This window comes from Centropristis striata, chromosome 1 (assembly GCF_030273125.1).
Source record: "Centropristis striata isolate RG_2023a ecotype Rhode Island chromosome 1, C.striata_1.0, whole genome shotgun sequence".
In the NCBI taxonomy this organism is placed as follows: Eukaryota; Metazoa; Chordata; class Actinopteri; order Perciformes; family Serranidae; genus Centropristis; species Centropristis striata.
Window position 1 is genome coordinate 28,511,320 of NC_081517.1, and position 18,852 is coordinate 28,530,171.

At 36.6% G+C, this 18,852-nt stretch overlaps 2 protein-coding genes across 2 annotated transcripts; both read left to right on the forward strand.

Annotated features, from left to right (window-relative positions):
• The first annotated feature begins 1,070 nt into the window (after nt 1-1,070).
• odam (odontogenic, ameloblast associated) lies at nt 1,071-3,931 on the forward strand. The gene is made up of 9 exons (XM_059331688.1): nt 1,071-1,144; nt 1,238-1,273; nt 1,373-1,420; nt 1,498-1,746; nt 1,846-1,902; nt 1,995-2,117; nt 3,517-3,549; nt 3,681-3,743; nt 3,896-3,931. The coding sequence occupies exons 1-9, from the start codon at nt 1,082-1,084 to the stop codon at nt 3,929-3,931; spliced, it is 708 nt and encodes a 235-aa protein (XP_059187671.1). The 5' UTR covers nt 1,071-1,081.
• Nucleotides 3,932-14,663: 10,732 nt separating this feature from the next.
• LOC131977979 (neurofascin-like) lies at nt 14,664-15,727 on the forward strand. Its single transcript, XM_059341502.1, has 4 exons — nt 14,664-14,794; nt 14,899-14,972; nt 15,305-15,361; nt 15,489-15,727. The coding sequence occupies exons 2-4, from the start codon at nt 14,916-14,918 to the stop codon at nt 15,642-15,644; spliced, it is 270 nt and encodes an 89-aa protein (XP_059197485.1). The 5' UTR covers nt 14,664-14,794; nt 14,899-14,915; the 3' UTR covers nt 15,645-15,727.
• The last annotated feature ends 3,125 nt before the right edge of the window (nt 15,728-18,852 follow it).

Consider the following 18,852-nt stretch of genomic DNA (forward strand, 5'->3'; position numbering starts at 1 on the left):
TGAAGCTTCCTGCGGTGCTCTAACTTACCGATAGAGATGTTCCTGATATCAACCAATAATAGCCATTAAATCGGCTGCTCATGTTCAAAGTGGGTGGCAAAAAAATATAAAAACATCCTAAGTGCATGGATCAATAAAAAAACCCAGTTGCAGCCAATCTACAGTCTTTGACATTTGAGCTAATCAGTATCAGAATCAACTTTACTAGTAAATGATGTGCACACAAGGAATATGATACAAGGAAATTGAATCAGTTTGACTTTTTGACTACTAAAGCACAAAAGTCCAACTTTTTCAGAGAGACTCACAAAAACACTTTTTTTTTTTTGCTGTGTATCCTCAACTTGAATCCCAACTAGTCAGCCATTAATACCCATGATTGTCCAATTAGATGCCAACATCAGCCAGCGCATGATGAACAACTAGTGACAAATGTCTGATTATAAGCTCCCAGCTCCTGGCTTCCTTTTTTTTCTCATGACATGCCAAAAAATCCAGTCAGTCTTAACATCTAATTACAACCTGGAGCACCACATATGACCATATGCACATAAACTTTACTTAAGAAAACATACAAGAAGAGTGTTTTATACACAGGTTGCCCAAAGTCAAAGTTAATGCCCTGTAAATGTAAAACAGTCACTGAAAAACTGATAAGAAATATTTATGTGGAAAGCATATATATTCAAATTGAGATACTTTAGAGGATTGTGAACAACCATGTCATGGTGTTTAGAGACATGACTTACACCTAATAACATACTTAACTGTCCTGTGTTGTAAGAGTCTGAGTCTGATGCCATGAGAAATGTCTGTCACTGACCACACATTGTCTGGATGGGTTGGCAGTGGACGATAACAGCTCAGATGGACACAAGTTAAAAGGGATGTGGACAAGCAGAGGAGACAGGCTCACAGAAAGAGAAAGCACAACCAGAGAAACGGTAAGAGGATTTTGTAACACCAAAAGATTGATTTCTGTCATGGTAAAATGTGTGTGAATTTATACAACTTGACGAAAATAACTTGAGTGTATTATTTGAGGGATTTTTAAACATGATGTATTTACAGACTGTAGAACATGATGAAGCCGCAGACTGTTCTCCTGTTGCTCTGTCTATTCAGGACAAGCTTTGCCCTTCCAGTAAGTTAAATCTCTTGTTAAAATATTTATTTTTCACATATTCTAAACTGGCAGACGTACACTGTTATCTTATTATTATTCCTATTTTAACAGGTGCAGATTGGAATTATTGCAAGCAACAGCAATGAGGTAAATAAAGCTGTTTAAAATGTTCTGCTTGTTGGTTACAAAGCTGAAATTATTTGTGATTTAGAAATAATATTATCACATTGGGTGTTGTGTGTCCAGATCCTAAGACTGAATGGACTGACTCTTGCAGCACTTGGACAAACACAGGTACTGGAAACTTTCTTGCTTTGCATTTATCTTGAGGAAGAAAATATTCAAACTGAACCAAATCCCTTTCTTTCCAGGGGTCTTCCCTATTACCTCAGTTTGTGCTGCAGCAGCAGCAGCCTGAGGTGCTGCTCACACCACAGGTGGTGAACTTGAACCCTCAAGTGGCCAGTCCCTACGGTCCCCAGGGGCCCCAGCTGTTTTTCCCCAACCAAGGCAACCAGCTCACGCCTGTGATTATCCCCAACGGCCAGCAAGAGCAGCTTGGACCTCCACAGGACCCCAATGCTCCTAATGTCCCACAGCAGGCCCAAAACCCTGTCCAGGTACAACAAAACAGCTTATAAAGAGATAACATTATCTAATTATTCTGTGTTACCACCAGCATACAGATAAATACATTTTTGTTTTTAAATTTCCTTAAGATGTTTCCACAATTCCATTACCAGCCTTACGGATTTCCTCAGTTTCACAGACAGCAGGTAGGAAGTAAAACAAATTTACCTATGTGCAAAATCCCAATATCTCTATTCAGACGTTCACTGCAGATTTAAATGGATTCTGTCCTCCACAGGGCTTCCCTTACTTTGTGCCGTCTTACGGCTATCCCCAGCAGAGGAACCCTGTGGTGCTTCAGCCCAACAACGGTCAGCAGAAGCTGGAGAGGGCCACACAGAGACCACAGCTTCCCCTGCAGGTGAGACACCAACACAACATGATGCAGAGAAAAGGTCACAGTTTTTCTATTCTTAAGAATCAAAAACAAATGTAACATTATCTATTTTGAAAACTACTGAGTGAATGAGACCAGCAACGCAATGTTCAGTGCATATTGGCTACATATTTAGCATTTACTTTACCTTTGAATGCCACGTTATGCTTATACTCAACTACATTTCAGACAGAAATATTGTATTTTTTACTCCAATACATTTACTTACTTTACTTATTCAGATTTTTGCACACAAAAACTATTGTCAAAAGTCAAATTATTTGGGAAGTCATTTTACTTTTAACCTTAATAATTGTGGTGAAAATCATGGAGAAAACAATCATCAGATTAATCCATTATGAAAATATTTATTTTTCAAATGTAGCTACAGCAATGAGCTGCTTTTATTATAATGATACAATATTTGAATACAAGACAATCACAGAAGAAATTTATAAAACTTTTACTTTTAATATTTTTAGTAAATTGAATAATACTTACATACTTTTACTTAAATTACATTTTCATGCAAAAGTTTTACTTATAATTGAGTATTTTTATAGTAAGATTTTCCTACTTTTTTACTGAATAATATGGATCTGAATAATTCTCCTACCACTAATGCAAGCATGCAAACATGCAAAATGTTTATTATTTTGATGCCACAAATATTGAAAATACCACAATGTTTGTGTCTGTCAAATTCCCTTGAGGGTAAGAACAGAAACATGATGACCAAAGACTAGACTTAATGATGATAACACAGCTGCAGATGATGAGTCATGTGCGGTGACTGTGATGCAAAGTCGACTGTCTGCCATAGTGACCACACTCTGCTGAAATCAAGTCACCTCAGTGCTGAATAAGTGTTGTGTGATACCTTGTGCAGCTTATATGTTTCATTGCTCAATACTAATCATTTTATCTGTCACTTCATTTGTTGTTGTTATCCAAGTCATTTCTTGCTAGTTTTGTGCAGATGGTGTCTGTAACACAGATGTAGTAGGTGCATATCTGTGTTGGCTATTGTTTTATATTGATTGTTTTGTTGTTGTTTACTACTTTTAAATTGTTTTTGTTGCCTGTTAAAGGGACACAAAAACAAAAATACACATGTCTTTCTCTTATGTCTAGTACCATCAATCAAAATTTTGTTTTGGTGTGAGTTGCTCTTGAATATAATGGAACTAGATCGCACTCAGCTTGTGGTGCTTAAAGTGCAAAAAAAAAATTAAAAAAAAATGAAAACTTGAGATATTGCATTTTAATGGGTTTACCCCCCCCCCCCCCCCCCCCCAAATAAGTTAATAACTACGTAATAGTGAGGTTTAATTAAGAACTCTTTTTTTGTAATCTAATATATCTGCATGTCTTCCCATTTTAGCAGGCCTCCCAGCCTAAGGTGCAAACAGAAAGAGTGAGTATATTTCATAACTGCTTACTTGTTTTATAATTTCACCAATAAATCAAAAAGTGTGAAGCCGGTCAGTGTATTTGTTGTGTTCTGAAACATTTTCTTTACATCAGACATGGCCACTGGGGACACAGAAAGAGTCTACTACAATTCCTCCTGATCCTCGTGGCGACGCATCTGGTCCAGGGGTTGATGAGGTAAACACTTTAATGTTTCCATACACTTACTTGATTGCACACACACACACACACACACACACACACACACACACACACACACACACACACACAGTCTGAACTATTATTTTTGTTGTGCAGGATGTCAACCTATTTGTTTTTTGTTTCTCCAGGGTCACTCCAACTTCCCCTTCCTGTTCGAGCCCTAGATTTTACCTGAGAAATAACAACGAGGTGATCAGTCAAAAATTCAATTCTGTGTGTCTGGCCACTTCTGCAAAATGTTCTAGAGTGTGCCGTTATTTACACATTTTTACATTTTATATTACAGTGAAATTTTCAGGAATCTGCGCCTCGCTCTCACAACATGTCAAATAAAGAACTTTAACCAAAGAAATGTCTTTAAGACTTTTATTGTGGTACACAGGAATCATGCTTTTACAGGAAAATGCCAAATTACAAGAGATTTCTCAGAGTATACCACAGGAAAGAAAACCACAATCTTCTGTAAAGTTGGTTGATCCAGCTTCTTGTTGTTGGTTTCTTCCTGAGAGAAGTGTGCAATAAGAAAATGTGTCAGCAACAGTTACTGTAGCAAGTTTATTATCAGGTAATTGAAATTAATCAGTTCCACTTCATCAGCACCCTCACCTTTTAAAGTTGTCAGAAATCTTCCTCATAATTGTTTTCATCTCCAACGAATTTACCAAAGTTCACCTTGAAAATGATAAAAAAAAAAGTTGTCGAAATTTACCACACAAGCCAAAACAACCATTTTAATTTAATTTTAACATATTATTTAAAAAGATACAAACACTTTAATGGCACAAACGATGTTAAAGATGTACATTTAAGTAGTAACATATGCTAATAAATTGTCTGTACTTACAGGTTTAATAACCCCAAGCTCGATGGAGACTTTGTTCTTTAAATGGAAAACAGAAAAATTATGATTATCATGGACGACAAATCAATAAAAAAAAAGAAAGACATTTTTTTAAAGGAGATTACCGGTGCTTTGGCATCGTAGAAGAGCTTCACATATGTCTGAAATTGAGATCGAGACAAGCAAAAAATCAAAATGGTGTTTAAAAAAAAAAACCCAGGACACATAATTGACACAAAACAAAACAAAACAAACAATGTAGAGAAAATTATGTTTAAATATAAATAAATAATATGAATATATACACTCATATACACTCAATAGTTGCCTAAAATCAAAATCAAAATGTTATACCCCATTCTTTGGTGGTCCGTGTCTTCCTCCCTGTAAAATAGTGAAAATCAGATGTGCTGAGTGCCTGAGCTTTAAAATATTCTAGTCATCGCTACAAAGAGTTAAATTATTTTTCATACCTTATGATGATGAGGGCCTCTTCCACCATGCTATGAATGGATTGTCAGTCATTAGTATTCATTGATAATGAAACTAATCTATTTAGTCTTCTGATTCCTTAACTGATTCTTCAGTCACTTACCTTCAGCATCACAAACATGTTCTCACCCTGAAAGATTTACACACCGAGGCTCAGTAAAATCATTACATAATGTTATTTACATAATAAAGTGAATATTTTCTTAAGTGAAGTTAAATCATATTGTTTACCTCGTTCAGGGGAAAAGTGTCAGTGGTGTTGTTCTATGAATGAAACGCCACACAGTTAGTTAATTTACTGTCAATATTCAGTGAAGCTTTTTATGTCAAGGTATACTAGGCTATATGACATTTAAATTTTTAAATTCATGAACCTACCTGAATTGTCACATTGTCAACCTGAAGAGAAAAATAAACACAAGAAAATCTGAGTTTTTGCTGATTATGATGGTGTGTTATAATATAACATTGGTAAATGACAGCAGGCCTACCTTGAACACAGGGGAGCACACCTAAAAGGAAAAAAAATAAGTAACTGTATATCATATCGTTTATTACATGCAAAACAATGCCAATGTTTAAGTTTAAGCACCTTGTACTTGCAGATATCAAATGATTCCCCCTAAAAGACAAAATCATACTTAAAATAGACATTTAGACTTAAGACATTTAAGTAGAAAATGAAATAAAAAAGAACAATTATAGCGAAAGCAGGACACAATTGTAGCAAACTTCAACTCTAATCACCTTCCAGCATTCCTGATCAGGAGTGAACTTAAGACTTTAATGAGATAGAGACCCAATTAATGATACTTATGTTGCTGCTTTCATTTGAGTACAGCTATAGTGTCACTGCATCTCATTGTGTGTTTACCGATGGTCTCCCATTGGGCCTCCTGCCTCCATGAGGTCCTCTGTGAGGTCCTCTGTGAGGTCCTCTGTGATGTCCTCCTCTGTGTCTCCTCACACGGCTCCTGAACCTGGAACCAGTATGCTGTGTGAAGCACAAAGTGCCATGCACAGTAAATTACTTTTTAATAGTAGGTCTGCCCTATTATAACCCCTAAAGGCTGACATTTTGGATGTAGAATTAAAAGTATTGTGCATGCTTCCATAGTTATACATAGTGTTACATGGTGCACACGCTTCTAAAATAGATATTTCTTTATAAATTTGATCACTTGTCTCCTTTACTGCCATAAGATATGTTTGCTGAAATCCCCCCCCCCCCCCCCCCCCCCCCCCCCCCTTAAAAACTTAATGTAAATACCCTGTCGCCAAATGGGAAAGGTCTCCAAGGCTTTCCACTTCCTGGTCTTCCAAAGGGCCTGTCTGGGATCCAAGAGGGCATCTCATCTTGCTAACCAAAACAAGAAAAGACACTTGAACTAATGATTGTCTGCAACCAACATGTCATCACAATTAGCCAACTTGAAACACCACCTACCAGATCTGGGTAGTCAGAGTCGCAATTTGGCGTTTCTCCGCTTGGCCCTTCATCTGGCCCTTCGTCTCCTGGGGTTGGCATCACTGATGGATCTTCATCACCACGCTAAAAAAACAGGAAGTTTACTGAAAAATACTTGACATGCAACATGCAGAGGGCAGCTGCACCTCCCGTGTGTCACCTCAAGTCTATTCTCTGTACCTTAGGGTCTGCATCCAGCTGGGGTCCATCTGTTCCCCAGGGATCCGGCTGAGCAGCGACCGCTGACAAAAGTAAAGCTGCAATACACAAGAGCTGCATTGCTTCGTCGGAACCTACAAGAAAATATTAGCTTAAATTCAACTCTGAAAAATAAACTTGACCACTTTACATCCCAAACAGACCAAACAGACTTTATACATAGTGAGTCACTTACTGTATAACGTCTGCTGGAACACTCAACTGTGCTGTGCAAGTATATGTGTGGCCCATCGAGCATTCATACTTATATCAGACATCAGACATTGAGACACACCAGGCATTTCTCAAAACAACACATCTTAGTCACACTATGTGCAAATCAACAATTACTTCACATTGTTTGCTTATGTTTAATTGTCTGTCAGTTTGCTGATTCTTAATTGTCTTTAATCCCTGTTTAAGCAACAGTACATGGCCGCAATAATGATTCATAATTAGATACAAACTGGAAATAGAAAACCCCTAAAGATCGTTTGAATGACTGTACTGTCATAGATGGGCACAGATAAATAAAAAAATACGAAATACTGATTTGAGAAATGTATTTAATTATCTATCTATCTATCTATCTATCTATCTATCTATCTATCTATATATATATATATATATATATATAATTTTGGATACATAGAAATACATTAGAAATGTATAGAAATACATGCCATGCAAACTGAGACTATCACATTTTTGGTAGTCTCAGTATGGCCAAAGTATCCTCATGGATGATATCCTACAAATTATAAATGAAAAACAGTTATATTAATGTGAAACAGTAGTAATGTTACTGTTTAATGTTGTGAAATGGAACTGGTTTAGACAAAAAAAATGACAAAAATGGTAAAAGTTTGAAGACAAAGAACAAGGTTTGAGTCAACGTAACTTCTGTCAAGCAAAACACACATCACAAAATATGCAGAAGTAATTAAACAGGTATTTTGAATAAATTAAATTGGAAAAACTGCCCATCTCTGTTAACTGTACTTTTTTTGGGTAGTAGAGGGAAAAGCAGCAACTCATGTGCAAAGGCAAAGGGAAGGAAACTTCCTTGGGTGTTACCTGTTACCTGCCTTAACCACTAAGTCACTTGATTTGTAATCTTAAGACCGGGTATTTCTTTGTGTGAAATATGTTTCCGATTTGCCAATACTGAAGGGTGGAGAATAAAGAGACTGAACTTGCAACAACAGAAATACAAAATGCTCTCTTACCAAACTTAAATAGATTTTAATTCTAGACTAATTCAATGGACTATAGTATATTATTTCTAATATGAACTATAACACTAAATATAAGCTTCATATCATACGATCCAGGAGTTGTTTCCATCTCTGATTATTAGCCACACCTTAGAATGTGGATGTGGAAGATTTCCAAATATTTGTGTTTTCCCAACAATTCAATATGCTAATGAGATGACATCTGCTCCTGTTGCTGTATATAAGTAAAGCTCAACAGTCAGAGCAGCACAAAACAACCTCCACGACCTGTGAGACAGTCTGCTGAAATTGAACTTGAAGGTAATTATAACATAATTATTATAAGAATCTTCTGTTTCTGTCTTTTTTGTCTGAGGTTGGTGATGATTGTTCTCCACAAATCTTTATTATTTTCTTTTTACTAGGTCCGATCACTGTAACCATGCTGAAGGAAGTCTTTGTTCTGGGATGCCTCCTGAGCATCATTCTGGCTACTCCTGTAAGTGTAACATTAAATATCATCACCAGTGTTGTCAGATTAAAGGGATACATTACTCCAGGCAAACTGTATTGTATTGTATTTTCATGCAAATTGGCATGATTGTGAATGTTTTTACATTATTAAAATTCATCATTATTTATTGTGGCCTCCATTAAATAATGTTAAACATATACTGTAGAAAATATTTTCATTGTCTAAGAAGCTGATGTTCTTTACCCCTCGGTCTGGGCCCCTGGTAGCAAGAAGGCCCAAGACATGCATAGATACAGCCCTGGATGTTATATGTTGATACCTTTAATAAATTTGCAACTTGTGAATTTTTTCTACAGGACATGGAGCACAAACGATTTGCTCGGTCTGACTCTGGCTCTAGCTCTGACTCTGGCTCAAATTCTGGAGAGGTGAGTGCTTTCTTTTTCCTCTATAATTTAACATTCAAGACAAAATGTTAATTTTTATAAAGTGTCTGAGAAAGTCCTATAATATATATTTAACGCTGATCATCTCTGATTTCCCTGTAGACTACTACCACTACAGCTGCCACTACCACTGCTGCTACCGCTGCCACTACCACTGCCCTAAATCCACAGTCATTGCAGATCTTGCAACTACTTCTTCAACTATTGAATCCTACGACTACTGCGGCTACTACTACAACTACCACTACAGCTGCTGCTGCTAATAACACCGGTTAATGACATCAAATTTTGACATCAGATCCTGTTTTGTGTCATGATAACTGCTTCTTTTCAAATTCAAATAATGTTTTTTTAACAAGAACTTTAACCATCATTGTAATTCAATAGAACATGTGGATCAAAATCACATAATTCTCTGTAGGATCTGCCAAATAAACATTATAAATGGAAAACACTGACCAAATATGTTTGTTTTTCTCCATGTGTATGACAACAAAAACATGAATGAAGATGTGTAGATGTGTTTCCATGGAGTTAGCTCTCGGGGCTCCAGTCTATTGTTTCACTCTTTCACTCTAACATTGACTAACCCATAGAATCTATGCTACTACCTCTACTATTACTACTAGTATGATGAAAACTTTACAATTGAGCAAAGGTTCTTGCTTTGGCCTAATAATAAATTCACAGCTTTGAAGAACACATTTACTTAGCTTTGTATTTGCAATCAATTAAAATGTTTCTAGATTAGTATTACTCTTAACACCAAATTCCAACCCTGCCTCTGTTACGTAACTTAAAAATAGTAACATGAGACAATTTTCTTGGGAGAATCTAGTCATCATTACGTACGGACAGACAGACAGACAGACAGACAGACAGACAGACACACAGACAGACAGACCGACCGAGATAGATAGATAGATAGATAGATAGATAGATAGATAGATAGATAGATAGATAGATAGATAGATAGATAGATAGATAGATAGATAGATAGATAGATAGATAGATACATAGATAGATACATAGATAGATAGATAGAGGAACAATCAACACCTATGATATTTCCCAACACCTCTGAGTGTCTGTCTGACTCTTGTGGTGACTGTGGTTGGAATGAGCCACCACATACTGTCCATGGTTTCATCACATTTCCCACCAATAATAGAAATTCTATATCCCAAGCCCACTTTGACAGCTGATTGGATGACTGAGGGGTAGAAATGTCTTTAAAAAGGGGACCTGCACCCATCCTTCCACCATCCAGCCGTCCTTCCACCTGTCCCACCTGTCATCCCTCCAATCGGAAAATAAGTTGGCCACCTGACTGACTGGAGCTAGTCTGAAATGTTATACAATTTGAATAAAGCAATATATGTATGAATAAGTGATTGACCTCTTAGTGTTTTGTTTCCACCCATTAAGAGTGTAACTGTGAAGACATCTTTTATACTATCGCAGCTTTCTGAGACTAAAATGTTTCTGCCAAAACATCAATATATTAAGTTTCCTTGTACCGACTAATAGTTGCATTTTATAAACAATTCTTGGGCAGACAGGAAACTGGTGTACCAGATACCTCAAAACTGGACTGATGTGATCCTTTTTTTAAACTTAGTGAGGACTTGAGCAGCAGCATTCTGAATCAAAAATTTAATAAATAATATAAATGATAAAATATATCCATTTCTTGCAACTTGCTTTGAATAATCAGGGTCTAAATATGTTTGGTTGATCTTTTTTGATCAAAAAAAGGGATTGACATTGGCAATATCATACTCTCTCGAAGAATGTAAGAGTGACATCTTAACCAATAATTCACCATCAACTTAGAATACAATATGAGGTACATCTATCTATCTATCTATCTATCTATCTATCTATCTATCTATCTATCTATCTATCTATCTATCTATCTATCTATCTATCTATCTATCTATCTATCTATCTATCTATCCATCCATACATCCATACATCCATCCATCCATCCATACATCCATCCATCCATCCATACATTGCCCTATGGGGGAAAAAAAAGAAAAACAAATATCTTTGAATACAACTTTTTCCATGATTGTTGTTTATTTGGCAGACACTACACTACATTAATTTCATTTGTTTGCTGAATTGAACTACAATACAAATTCAGACAATGTGTTGGTTGTCAGTAAAACATGAAGACATACTGACACAAAACAAAGCAGATGTCAAAAATCTAAGCCATTCATTCACTTATTAATTGGTTAAATTGCAGATCAATTTATTTGATTTCCTCTGTAGTAGTAGTAGTTGTAGCAGGATATTATCCAAATAAGGCCTGGAGCAATTGCAAGATCTGTGCAGCTGACAGAGTAGTAGCCGCCGTAGTTGCAGCAGTAGTTGTCGCTGCCGTTGTCGTCGTCGCCGCTGTTGTTGCCGTTGTTGTCGTTGTTGTCGCTGTTGTGGAACTCTTTAAGAAATTCAGAAACATTCATTGTCAAATACACAACACATCAGAGGAGTTTCTAAGACATTTTGCAATAATTTACATCCGGGTGTTTTGACTGTTGAATTGTAGAGGAAATAGGAAGAACTCACCTCTCCAGAATTGGAGTTAGAGCTAGAGCCAGAGTCAGACTTAGACCGAGCAAGTCGTTTGTGCTCCATGTCCGTCTGCAGAAAATCCAAATGTTTACCATAACAGTAATGGTATAAACATGTAAGAACACTGGTATTGATAGTGACAATGATATACTTACAGGGTGAGCCAGAATGAGGCTCAGGAGGCATCCAAGCACAAGTACTACCTTCAGCATGGTTACAGTGATCACACCTATGAAAATGGAAATAATAAAGATTTGCTCAGATGAAGAGAACAATCACCAATAACCTCAGACAAAAAAGACAGAAACAGAAGATTCTTAAAATTACCTTCAAGTCTTCACAACTTCAGCAGACTGTCTCGCAGATTGTCGAGGAGGTTGTTTTGTGTTGATCTGAATGTTGAGCTTTACTTATATACAGCAACAGGAGCGGATGTGATCTCATTGGCAAACAGCACTGGTGGGAAATTGCAAAAATTAGGAAATCTTCTACATCGACATTTCAAGAGGTGTCTGGGGATCAGAGATGGCCACCACACTTGGATCGTATGATATGAAGCTTTCATTTCATCATAGTAATTTCATCAAATCTAGAAATAATATACTGGACTTAACTGGATTTGTCCAAAATTCAAATATAAATATTTCTTTTCATATAGTCTGATACTATTTTATATTACCACTGCCCCCTTTTCACATTCCCTGAGCCAGTTTGTGACACAGTAGAATATACAACTCCCAAAACTACACGACTGTCTATGTCAAAGAATAATGGGATAAAGAATTGGTTATTTCAAAGATAATTGGAATGATATTTGCAAAAGCTTAGACCACCAACTCAAGTTCGGTTTGAAGAACATAACAGTGACTCCAAAATGGAAAATGTATCCAAAGACTTATCAGCAACAAGAAGAACGCTGGAGGCAAAGTGGCACGAAGAAAGACTTTCATATTTTAGGAAACAGCTAAAGGAATAGTGAAAAATGTTTGGAATAAAAATTGCTCTTAGTTTTGCATAGCCGGACAGTGCTGTGTCACTGGAGCACAAGAGAGAGGTCTTGCAGCCCCTGTTATTAGTCAGGTAAAAAACACCACAGCTTATTTGTGTACCTTTATGTTATGGAAACAATGCACCTGTAAAATAGATAGTGGAGATAGAAGTTGGGGAGGAAAATTCCATCTGAAATAGAGGACAGGCGTATCTCAATAGTCTATATCCAGTGAGTCAGACGACTCTTTTGTCACATTATACCTGACCAAACCCCAGACAGACTCATGTCTCAGGATGATTGTTATTCTGTGTGAAAAAAGTTCACATAGTCACCAGCCCCCATTGGTTTGTGGACTATAGTTTTGAGGCCTCAAGTTTGGCATTTTGTCTATCGCTATCTTGTTTTTCTGAGACAAAAGTGGCCATAATTTGGAACAGAGGGTGGGGCTGGGGAAGAGAACACTAAGATGTCTTCTAATCAAGCGGCAACCTCCGGGTCTGAGCAGGGAGGCAAACCAGGAAGTGCCTTAAGCTGCATTCAACCAAAAATTGTGGCTGCAAAAACATTTCTGTCCATTAATTTCAATGCAAAATGAGAAAACTTCTCACTTGATTTATTACCTCAGAATTTTTTTTAGGACATCATTATGGTTTCAATCGCTAGTAAAAAATCTTCTTCAAGACAGTTTCATTTTAATAGTTCAAATAATGGCCCTATTTAGAAGAAAAGAGAAGATAAAGAATTGTATGATTTGCACAAGTAGAACAATGCTTATCCACAGCACTGTGCCAATAAAGTTATACATAACATCATATAGATTTTTTTTTTTTAAAGACGTCTACAAGTTTGGTCTCATAACTTTGAGCCCTTCATATTTTATTTATTGTTACTGTTGATGATTAAAGGCACAGTACTCTATTTTTTCCACAGTTTTTATAGTCTTAAAATCAATTTTTCCATAAAGTTAATTTTATTTATAATTGCAGTTCAGGTGTTCTGTTGGAGAGTTTGGCTGCATTCTTTTTTTGTGACGGCTAAAATGTTCACTTTAAACAGACAATTGCTTTGATAATGAGTCCTTAAGCTTTTCCCTCACTTATAATGTAAAGTAGAGCCATTCAATTTCATTCCAGATTTTTTCATTGGATCACTTTTTATTCCTTTGACACAAAAATGTGTTAAATGACCACATCTTTTAAAATCCCTGAAGTGTTTTCTCACTAAAACTCACCAACACCTTCAAAACTCAGTCCATTTTGTTTTCAATCGATACAAACAGTTTAACCTCTGTTCAACACCTCATGTAAAACAGAATTACTCTAAATTCTGCTGCAATCTGCTGCATTCTTCTACTCATATTTATAAGAAGAGTTTAAAAAAATCCTGATTGTAACCTATAACAATGAATCGGCCTCTTTCTCCTGAACTCGGAGGTTCAGGTGAGGAAAAAGGGCATTTTGTAATTGTTTGGGACAATGAAGCGTTTCACCATTCTCTCCCAGTCACAGACTGGTTTACAGTTCATCCCAGGATGATGAAACGTTTCTACACACCTAACTCTCTATTCCTCAAACCTTTTTGACTGAATGCTGGATGTCTGGACAAGTCTACAGAAGATTTCCAGGGATTGATAAAACATGACAAACTTATTGCAGTATTTCATACAGTAAAAAGAAAAGGGGCAATGCTGGTCAATCATATACTAGCGGTCAGAGTGAAAATTATGTTGCCAAGATACTGTTGTTATTACTCTGATTTTACTGATGTTTATTGACAGAATTATTTACTTTTGAGGGATAAGCTATGGATTTTAGTTAGGCTCTTGCAGGTAATCCATTGTGTGCTGCTGTTTGAGACATTTGTTAATAATAAGGATGATTCATTCATTCTGGGACATATACAAACATGTTGTTTTAAGGCAAGGTGTAATGATTGACAAATGTTGTCAGAGTGGTGGTAGAAGAGTTCATCCTGAGTGTTGTATTACTTGTGTTTGTATTAGTGCATTTTGGGTGTTTGATTGTGTTGAACTGCATTTTGGTAACAAATAACTGTGTGAAAAACCACAGTATTGAGAAAAATGTGTGAACATTTATTAAAAATAATTGAATATAGCTACATATCATTTCATATCTCTGATCATTAGCCACACCTGGGATGTGGAAGATTTCCTAATATTTCCCAACAGTGCTGTTTGCTAACAAGATCACATCCGCTCCTGTTGCTGTATATAAGTAAAGCTCAACAGTCAGAGCAGCACAAAACAACCTCCTCGACCATCTGTGAGACAGTCTGCTGAAGTTGAACTTGAAGGTAATTATAATATAATTATTATAAGAATCTTTCTTTTCTGTCTTTTCTGTCTGAGGTTGGTGATGATTGTTCTCCACAAATCTTTATTATTTTCTTTTTACTAGGTCCGATCACTGTAACCATGCTGAAGGAAGTCTTTGTGCTGGGATGCCTCCTGAGCATCATTCTGGCTACTCCTGTAAGTGTAACATTAAATATCATCACCAGTGTTGTCAGATTAAAGGGATACATTACTCCAGGCAAACTGTATTGTATTGTATTTTCATGCAAATTGGCATGATTGTGAATGTTTTTATATTATTAACATTCAACATTATTTATTGTGGCCTCCATAAAATAATGTTAAACATATACTGTAGAAAATATTTTCATTGTCTAAGAAACTGATGTTCTTTACCCCTCTGTCTGGGCCCCTGGTAGCAAGAAGGCCCAAGACATGCATAGATACAGCCCTGGATGTTATACGTTGATACCTTTAATACATTTGCAACTTGTGAATTTTTTCTACAGGACATGGAGCACAAACGATTTGCTCGGTCTGACTCTAGCTCTTCAAGTTCTGAAGAGGTGAGTGCTTTCTTTTTCCTCTTTAATTTAACATTCAACACACAATTAATATAGTTAATTATTATAAAATGTCTGAGAAACTCCTCTGATGTATATTTAACTATGAATATCTCTCATTTCAATGTAGGGTACTACCACTGCCGCTACAGCTGCCACTACCACTGTCAATGCGTTGCAGGCCTTAATCTTACAATTACTTCAACGATTGGCTACTGCTACTACTACTACTGCAGCTACTACTACGACTACGACTACAGCTGCCGCTGCTAATAAAACCGGTTAATGACATCAAATTTTGGCATCAGATCCTGTTTTGTGTCAGTTTGTCATGACAACTGCTTCTTTTCAAATTAAAATAATGTTTTTTTAACCAGAATGTTTTAACAACCATCGTTGTAATTCAATAAAACATGTCGATCAAAATCACGTCATTCTCTGTAGGATCTGCCAAATAAACATCATGAATGGAAAACACTGAGCAGATATCTTGATGTGTGAAAGATGTGTATCTATGGAGTTGGCTCCTGGGGCTCCATTCTCAAATGTTTTCTCTCAAGCTGAGAATGTTTTACATTTTTTAAAATACCTCTAACTCTGGGTTATTTTCCCTCAGTCTTTCTGACTGGAGCACAAAATCAATGGAGCAAAAGTTGCATTAACAGGGAATTGTCACCTCTACTACTATTACTACTAGTATGATTAAAACTTGTTTTGGCATTATATATATATATATACATATATATATACTTAAAAATAGTAACACCAGACACTTTTCTTGAGAGAATCTAGTTATTGTCAACATTTGTTGTGTAAAACGCAAAATTCACTTTTGCAAGCAATAAGCATAAAAGTTAGGACTCATGATCGAACAAAACTGTCTTTTTAAACATAAAATCTTAGCTGTTACGTAGAAAGCCGTCACAAAGAAATGACTGCAGCCAAACTCTCTAGATTGTAAATTAAATGAACTGTATTATATGGAGAAATTGACCTTAAGACTATAATATGATTTGAATAAATAGTGGAAAACATAGAATACTGTGCCTTTAAGATGTCACTCTTAAATCGTTCTTTGAGAGAGTATTATTGCCTATGTCAATCGCTTCTTTTTGCACCGAAATATCAATTAAATATATTTAAATCCCGATTCTTCAAAGCAAGTTGCAATAAATGGGTATACTTTATTTTTTATATTATTAGGGCCTCGGGGCAATCGCACCAAGCACTGGTCCCATACAGCAATAGCTGTAGGGACCAGTGCTCGGGGCGAACTAATTCATTAATAAATTTATACATGTACTTAGGAAATCCACAGTATAACTACTGTTATACTGTGGATTTCTTCTTATTCCTCTTGCGGACGCAATTTCGTCCCGCTACAAATTATATATCAAAACGTGCGGTTTGATCGGGATCGGTGTGCTATTACTTTTCTCTACAGAATACAAATTTTTCGCGACGTAAGTCGCGAAAAACTGCTCAAAATTTTGCATTGAAATGAATGGGACGGCCGACAAAAAATGAGCGAAAAAGAACAATCATTGGATATTTTTAAACGTCTACTTCTCCGGCATAATTTCACCTAGAGACTCCATTTAAACTTTAAACAGTAGACACAAGTCTTGTGTATCGGTGTATTAATCCACGTTTCGATAGGTCATATAGTTTTTTGTCAATCCCTGTTCAATGACCATGATCATTTTTGGAGAAATTCTGAGATTATAATGGGTGTGTATTGCACGGAATGTTCGTGTCAGAGTGTGTGATGTCATCGCTCAGAGTGTAGAGGGAGAGGTAAAACTGTCAAAAAATAAATTTTAAAACTGCACTCCAGGCCGCAAATTCCACTCTACAGAAATAATATATACATAGAAACGTAGGAAAATTTGTCTTCTCACTCACAATCCTCTGGTAAAGCTGTCAGAGTTATAGTTTGGGCGTAAGACGCAGAGATGATCCACCAACACCACCAACTGCCTCATTGGCTCCTATATTAAAAACGCAGGAAGATTTCGGAAAAAGCCGAAAAAACTGTTTTTTTAGATCGCTCTAACAAAGCTATTTTTTCATTTTTCTTTAAAAAAAACCATATGTAGACGTTCAGGAAAAACTCAGGACGCTCAAAGTGAAGTCGGATCAATGATAGGTATTATGGTTTTGCCAAAAATGCTTTCTGTTCGAGACCAGAAATTTCAGTCTGTCCACCTCTGCTGTCACCATGCCGGAACAGGTGTCGTTATTTCTGTTGATTGCTTTGATCTGATTGCCTTTGATCTTTGATGTGATTACAGTTACAGATACACACACACACACACATGCGCGTAAGCATGCACACTCCTCACACACGCACGCACGCACGCACACACACACAGTAACTTTATGTGATTTTAATTACACACACACACACACACACACATTTACATTGACATTTAGCAGACGCTTTTATCCAAAGAGACTTACAGGAAGAGTAAAAACAAACAAACACACACACACACACACACACACACACACACACACACACACACACACACACCCTTTCAAAATTTCCCCAGAGGAAATTTTCTAGTTTATTATCATATTATTTATATTTTATATTGAGAAATGACCGAAAAAGGTCAGTGCTACCTCCCACATTTGACTTTATTTCTTTTAATGGAGAGTCTCAGCAGCATTAAAAATTTGTCCATGCATTTATCTTAAATAGACGTAACTACTGTAACGGTGTCTGCACTGGTCTCCCTTAAAAATCAGTCAGACAGTTGTAGGTGATTCAGAATGTTGCTGCTCGAGTTCTCACTAAGTCAAAAAAATGGATCACATCAGTCCAGTCCCTCAGTTCTGAGGTATCTGGTACACCAGTTTCCTGTCTGTCCAATAATTGGTTTTAAAATGCAACAGTTAGTCAGGACAAGGAAACTTGTCATATATTAATGTTTTGGCAAAAACATTTTAGTTTCAGGAAGCTGGGATAGTATAAAAGCTGTCTTCACAGTTAAATCACTTATTCATTTATTAAAACTATTTAGCCTAACATTTCACACTTTCTCCAGTCAGTCAGGTGGCCAACACATTTTCCGATTGGATGGATGACAGGTGAGACAGGTGGACGGGTGGAGGGACAGGTCGAAAAGCAAAAAGCTGTGGGAGTGGCTCAGGAATTGGGATGGGAAATGGCTGGAACTCAGGCTGCATGTCATACAACCTGAGGAAGGCGCAAGCCGACACGCGTTGGTGTTTTTTATATGCAACCCATGTAAAATAAAGGGTTTTTAACTTTTGTCAATCCACCTGAGTGCCTGCATTTTCTTCTTTTGAGTTCACTGTTTACCCATTGCAAGAGCACCGGTGTGTTTAGGGACACCAGCAGCGCTCCTGTTATTCTGTTTTTCAGGCTGCATGTAGTTCTGGTTCATCTGGAAAACAAAGTGAAAAAGAAAAGCAAATTTAACAGAGAGGTGTATTGTGTATTGTAGGTGATTATTTTGACAGTG